This window comes from Penaeus japonicus, unplaced genomic scaffold, assembly GCF_977035675.1.
Source record: "Penaeus japonicus unplaced genomic scaffold, GWHDUDI00000001_assembly GWHDUDI00000001, whole genome shotgun sequence".
Classification (NCBI taxonomy): domain Eukaryota; kingdom Metazoa; phylum Arthropoda; class Malacostraca; order Decapoda; family Penaeidae; genus Penaeus; species Penaeus japonicus.
This window is the reverse complement of record NW_028234403.1, coordinates 53,612,483-53,619,982: the sequence shown is the minus strand read 5'-3', so window position 1 is coordinate 53,619,982 and position 7,500 is coordinate 53,612,483. Positions and strand designations below refer to the sequence as shown.

Here is a 7,500-nt window from a genome sequence, read left to right as displayed (position 1 = left end):
ATTTTCTCGTTCTCTTTCATTCACGTGTGATAATACTAGAGCGATTTATGCGTTTGTCTGTTTACTGTTTGACTGCGTTGTGAGGCTTATCCAACCCATTTCAAAGGCTTTCCCAATGGTGCAATAAACTTATAATTGTAGTACTTGTCAAGGTCATCAGGTTCTTTACACTCAGTGTGATACAAGTATTTAAAGTATTGTGGGGGAGGATAAACATCTCTTGCATTTGTTTACTTTTGCAAACAAATATGAACAATTATCCCAAACGGAAAAATGTGGATATTGGTAAGGGCAAGGCGACCAAGAAAAGGCAGCCACAATGGCACATGGGCACGCAGCAGCCTTTGCACATGGTCCGTAACACCTTCTAATATATCTTGTGCCATCGGTACTTCTGACCGACTGGCGTACATGCACATTTGTACCGTGGGGAGGATGTCCTTGGTTTTCTTTCCTGCTTGTGCTTGAAGAGAGTAATTCCATCTATGCTGGTGAGCTTAAACTAAATCTATTTTGGCGACTGTTAGAGTAATTATAATTAAATCATAAAGATTGCCATGATCAGTCACCGAGTGGGAACGTTGGGTATGTCCGCAAGAAGGGTTTGTACCCGGGCATACCAACGAAATCCCCGCGTCTCACGTAGAAACTACCCGGTGGTGGACAAAGCAAACCTGCCCCAACAGCTGTTCCTTCCGGATAACGAAACCTCTCGCATATGAGGTCATGGACACCGGTTCCTGCATAGGTTCCTGCATGGGTTTCTGCATGGGTACCACTCTACCCTTCCTACGCCCTCATACGTCGTTAGAACCAGAACTCCCATGAATACTATTAACACCCATCCGCCGCCAGTCAGTATATCAGGATCTGTTGGTGTAATTTTATGTATGACTGATATTTGGACTTTGCAAAGAGAATTAACGGGTATAGATCATGTCAACTGATTATTAAAAATTATTTGCTGAGCCAAAAGTTTGGGGTAAAGAATATGTCAGAACTTTACGAACTGTAAAATCATCTATTTTAGATCTTTGGTAAAAAAGAGCAGCAAAAGAACTCACATGTAGGTCTTTCTATGTATGCTGTATCAATAGCTCTTCTTACTAAATAATGTTGGTGTTCATTGGTGGTGAGAACCCCAATGGTTTGGTCATGTCTGAATGGTTCTAAGTGCTTCTGAAAATGGGGAAATAAAGTAACAGGATGGATTGCTTTCGAAGTGAGTACGATTCCGTACTCACGTAAACACGCGCTTGCACTCGTTCCCAGCCTACGTGACAATGAAACAGAAGATCTCAAACAAATGTTTAATAAAATTATACACACATACCTATGCAACATTTGCTCTTCTTGCATCTGACCAAAAATTGCGTCAAGTCAAGGGTCTATGAGACCCATGAATATACAAAGTTCATTTCATAATATACCTGGATGCATCCTACCATAAAATTACAGCAATCAATTAAAAATGCTTCAACTATGATACCTTGACAGTTTCCTCCCACCCTGCATCACTACAAATGGCAATGGATAAAAGAATGAAACATAGGAATAAACATGACTTTCCTAAAGATATTCCACTTCGTATGCTAGAGATTAAGTGTTATCCCCTTCGAAAGAAGACTTTGGTAACACCGAGAACACTCATCATTATGTACATGTCACGAACACCAACTAAAGGCGTACACCTTTGGCTACAAGCCCATGATTATTAACCTGTGGAGGTTTTACAAATACTTTTGCTTTTCCAACACTTAGTCACATGGATTATGGTAAAGTGACCAAGTGAAATCACTTCAATATACACTTTCAGAGACACTGTAACACAGACAATACTGATATATATATATGTTAGTCTAATGATTTACTTTCACATATTTATTATTATTTTTTTTGTTCTTTTATTTTTTCCAAACAAATTAGGACGAGAAACTAATTTATTTTCTTGAATCACCCAACTTATAATTTGTTCCTTCTTTGATTTTTAAAAGTTCTCCGTATGGGATAATAAACTTTGAAAGAGGGATCAGAGTATGGAACATGTTATACATAAATATCTTAGATGTTACACAGATATTTAATGATAAGGATTACTCTATCAAATAATCAATATATTTACCACATATCTGGAATACCATACTAAAAAACTGTAAGATTATACACGCAGAAAATATAAAACCTCACGAAAAAAAATAAAGATTCTAACTGTATGTTTTTGGTGATTAATATTTAATTATCAGTAAATACTTTCTAAATGAAGATTATGTACACTGAGGGGGTGGGGGGTTCAAAGGTAGAACACCAGGATGTATCTAATTGCTGGGTAGTAAGAACAGGAGTTCGGTGTCAGCTGTTCTGAAAGTCCCTTGTCACGCCCCCTTGCACTTCTTTTACAAAAAACAATGCAGGTAGAAAAGTAAAAAAGTGTAAAAAGTGTTATGCTGTATAATCTGTATACATACCTCAATAGAGTTTATTCTAAAATCATACATATTCACTTTTAACTCAACTAAACATTTATAATAGTTAAAGGAAACAATTTGAAAAAAAAAAAAAAGCAAGAATCTTCAGAACTATGTAAAAAGTTACTTGTTTACAAAGAGACTACAGAACCCTGCTGAAAACTGTATTCTATTTGTGCTGCTGAGTGCACTGTATAATGAGAAGAGCTTAGTTCTCCAGTGGAAAAAAGGTGTCCTTTGTAAATGTTGTATAATGCATTGTACAAAGCCAAATCAATACCTATGTTAAATACAAAACCTGCCTATCCCTATAAAATGCAGCTGAAACCCATCATATACCGATATATTGCTCAACGTACATGATCGAATACAGGCCAAGATGGCAGTGTTACAGCAAATATCCCACACTAAATTCAAGGCTTTGGTTCAGAGTGTGTGGGATGGGGGGAAATCACGATCTTCGTTATGACAGACTAGCAAAATCAACGTATATATCGATCCCTGGGAAAAATCATTTCCGTTCCGAGCCACGAGGCAGACTTTCAAGAGGTGGAGAGTATTCGGGGCAAGGTTCACAACCTGAAGAACCATTGGAGAGATAGTGCTATCACCGACTTATCTCCGGCAAAATGTAACTGGTAATAATGACTACTTCAGGAATTAATTCTCGTAGATATAAAAAAACGTACGCTTGAAGCACGCCAGTAAAATTACAGTCCTACTGGTCCTAGAATTCTATCCTTTCTGCTAAGCTCTGAGTAACCTTTGTGACCAATGCATGTGAGCTGTGTTCTTAAGAATAAGTAGAAAAGGCTGAAGAACAACAGTAACAATAACAAAGCATCCATAGAAACTAGATAACCCATATATATAAGCCATGATAACATTATAAACTCAACATTATCTTGAAACTATACTATACAATTAAAAAAAAATAAAAATAAAAAAAAAGAAATAAGGAAATCTCTTCCAAGAATGATCTTTATAAAAGACAAGAAATCACTTGATTTTCCATCCAATATCCTTCAACTCTCGATTCCACTACGTAAACGAACTTGGTGGTCTGTACTCAATAGAAATAGTGACTAACATTAGGGAAATTTTGTATCTGAAATCTTTGCCTACACTGTATATCACAAAAAAGTTTTCAGGTGTAAACGATGACTAATGTCATTACAATATCAGTGGCTGTAAGACTTACAAACAATGCACTATATATCTCTTTATATATATATATTAATATATATGTTTATTTATATCTATATACATGAGTGTTGAATACATACTTTCACTAGATTTAAGGACCAATGAAATTAAAATTTCACTTGGAAAAGTATAAGCATTTAAACTCAACGTATGATATGAAAAAAAATGTAACACTAACTCAGTTTGTTACCGTTATGACAAAGATCTAAAGGCCGTTGGTGCATTGGGATATAGTTCAGCCAGTATAGTCTTCCTCCTCACATAAGCTGACCTCAAAATTACACATGTAACATCATGCACAATGCTCTTTCTCTTTGTGCGTCATGATGAGACTCCGTTCAAGCCTTTGTACTTCATGGGTTGACTTTGCAATACCTATATCCATCCAAAGCCTTATATTGCAAGTGTGACCGGTGAATACTTAATCTAGGATACTCTCATCTATAAATCATATGACACACTCAGACAGTTTTAACTCCATGACCTAATCCACTTTCTGCTGCTGTGACTTGGAAGAGCACAATTCAAGGCAGGTCCCAACTAAAAGCAGGGGCGAGAAATTAAGTCCACTATAAGACGGAATCCTTCCATTGGTATTCTTTAGAGATATGATCTGCGTACATGAGGTAATTATGTACTGTTGGTGGGGGTAATCTTCTAGAACTGAATGAACACAGGTTTTCCATTATTATATACAAAACTACCTTTGGTAGTAATTTACTCTTAAACTATAAACTGAGCAGATGGTAACCTAGCCTCTTCAAAACTCATAATCCAGAAAGACAATTAAACTACAGTTTTACATCAAATGCCAATTTGTGAGTCATAAGTTGTAACAAGAATTCAAAAGGTTTTTATTTCTTACTGAATTATTCTATTCTGGGTATCAACACCATCATATGTATCTGTAATTACAGACTCCAAAATATTGCAATATTAAATGATTATACGAATTAAGATATTCATAAAGACCCAAATAGAAAGCTTAATCTCCCATGGATCATAAAGTGAAATAAGAGGGTGGGGGGTAATTTATATATCCTTAAATGCTCTATTAGCAAATATTCTGGGGGGAGGGGGGGCGGAAATACTACCGATAAAGAAACATCCCAACAGCTCCTCTCTAATACAAACACACGTTTAAGAGCCATCCATAAATGACAAGAGAGTTTTTGTATATCATTCTAGTTTAGACTCCCCCAAAGAGAGATATGCATGAAATATTGGGTGTCTGCCCAGGGAACACACAACAGGAGCCGTACTTTGACCCCGCTGAACAATCTACGTAATACTAGGGCTGTGGTGTTATACTGACAATAAGGTCTTAATTTGCTTTGGCGTGTTCTCGTCGTTAAGGTGCTTGGTTGTATATCTGGAAAAGAGAGGAATATATGCACTGTTACTCCATCTTCAGATACTTATTGTATCTATAGCTCTATCATCCTAAGATCCTCATTATTAAAACTTATGCATGGTCTAGAAAAATGTCACCAAAAATATCTTGTAGAAATAAATGACATTGATATATATATATATATATATATATATATATATATATATATATATATATATATATATATATATATATATATATATATATATATATATATATATATATATATATATATATATATATATATATACACAAGAAAGAGACTAGACATAAAAAATAACTCAACAAAAGAACATAATATGATCATTTACTACTTCAGCAACATCTCAGAACTCACCTGAGGGCATTAAGTAAGTTCTCAGAGCTGGATGCAGGCTGGTCCTTGAGAACCTTCACACAACCTTTCACCTGAAGGGGGGGACAAGAGACAAGAGTGAGACATCTGTTTGAACACCGCAGCTGAGAGAGATTATGATCACATGGTTACTAAGTGAATATTAAAATTACTGATGCATTGGCTTAATCCATATTGATCTACCATCATCCAATTAATGAAATGCATCTGAAAAACTTATTTAGCAGATTCCCGTTCTCTTAACCTGATAACTGCAACATACAACAGTATATGTCCTAGTCTGGGGCATCTGTTACAGAGAGCATTTGCTGTATGAAGTTCAGAGTTTCTTATTAAAATTTCAAACCATGTGGACCCTGTTTTAAATAACAGAGATTTTTCTTTTCTTCTGAAGCTTCCATTTCTTGTTATTCATTCCTCATCAAATACAAGGATGGCCAGGTTTCTTAGCAGCACAATTCTTTGGGTAATATTTTCACTCCCTTAACCCACAGCTGCATTACCATTCGAAAGTTCAAACTGAATAGTCAAAATATCCAAGATAATCCTAGCATAATATAAACTTCAAACTGAACAGAGTCAAAATATCAAAGATAATCCTAGCACAATCCTCTCTTCTCCTTTCTAAATCAAAGGAGTAGGACTAAAACCAGAGTTCCAACATATGCGAGTGTAACTTACATCAACATTGGAAGCCTTAACGAAAGCCCCATGGGGGTGGACATGGTCATACAAGATGATCAGGGCGACCATCACACGGAGAATGAAGAGCTGTGTTTCTTCCCGCCTGAACCTTGCTATTAAGTCTCTGAAATAATGGCGTGCGTTTGAGACCTTCAGATGAAAGAGATTAGATATTCAGGTTTATGAATTATACATTTCCTGAAATTTTTCATTTGATTTTGGATATATCTTAGTCAAAGAAGTGTCTCTAAAGTAGTTCAATAATTACTGTAAAATATATCTTAATAAAATTCATTCACTTTTAATCTATCAATCATAATTTCTTTAGACAACATTTTCAAACTTGATACAGACACAGGGAATAAAACACATACACCGCAAAACAAACAAGACACTTCCATCCCTTATCTCAATCAGAGCAAAGTTATCACCAAAAGGATATATATATACTCAACATGCCGCTCATTCCAACCGCAAACACTCAGAGGCTCCAGCGATAACTTACGGATTTTCCAACATTCTCTGGCAGACCTTAGCCATGGTGCCCAGAGTCTCTGTGGTGTTCTCCAAGGGAATCTCCTTGTGCTGTAGAAATCATAAAGGATTTAGCGATTGCAAGTGGTTCCTAGGCGTATGGATACACATACTTCTATTTATCTTATATCTTTATATGTATATGTGAATTAATGGTACGAAACATTGAACAAAAAGGGAACATTTGAAAATCTATAGACTTAAAGGCAAAAGAAATATATAAACGTAGATATACACACATCCTCCATGAATGAAGCTTCAACCTATGCTAATAACATTTCCTAATCAATCTCCATTTCCCCCCAACAATGCAGAATTATTATTATTAGAATTAGAATTAATTAATTATTATCATTATAATTAATTAGAATTAATCATTCCCCTCGACTTGGCACCGTCAACCCACCTCGGTTACAAACTTCGACGTGGCTTCGCTGAGGATCTTAAGCATGGGCGTGGAGTTAGCGTAGAAGAGACTCATCTTATTAGCCAATTGGTGGTTAATGGTCACGTCATCTTCCCCAGTGTCCGTGCTGTTATTAGGCTCCAGCTTTCCCCTCATAACTGTGCGACGGTAGTAGCTAAAGTCGTTCTGGATGGCTGGGGTCGTCATCTGGAATAGCAAGCAAGGTATAGATCGTTAGATTTTGATGATTGATGTCTATAGAGTCACTGGGATGTGTAATACTAGATTGAACCTGTAATGCTATAATGCAGTGAGGGACACGGAGCTATTAAATGTAAAGATAGAAGGGTAGAAAGGATTGTTTTGTAAGCTTTGTGCATGATTTATAATTTGCTGAGACACAATGTTATAATTAAATGGTACTCTTTCCATAACCTGGAATAAGTATGATCTCATT

At 36.0% G+C, this 7,500-nt stretch overlaps 1 protein-coding gene across 1 annotated transcript in view; it reads right to left on the bottom strand.

Moving 5' to 3' along the window:
- Positions 1 to 1,296: 1,296 nt before the first annotated feature.
- LOC122257522 (CYFIP-related Rac1 interactor B) overlaps positions 1,297 to 7,500 on the bottom strand; it is an 8,796-nt gene continuing 2,592 nt past the window's right edge. Inside the window, exons 3-7 of the mRNA XM_086542492.1 lie at positions 7,044 to 7,250; positions 6,609 to 6,688; positions 6,101 to 6,227; positions 5,402 to 5,472; positions 1,297 to 5,043 (exon numbers count right to left, since the gene is read on the bottom strand). Coding sequence (XP_086398618.1) covers positions 4,977 to 5,043; positions 5,402 to 5,472; positions 6,101 to 6,227; positions 6,609 to 6,688; positions 7,044 to 7,250 — 552 coding nt within the window. The 3' untranslated portion in view covers positions 1,297 to 4,976. The remainder of the gene's footprint in view (positions 5,044 to 5,401; positions 5,473 to 6,100; positions 6,228 to 6,608; positions 6,689 to 7,043; positions 7,251 to 7,500) is intronic.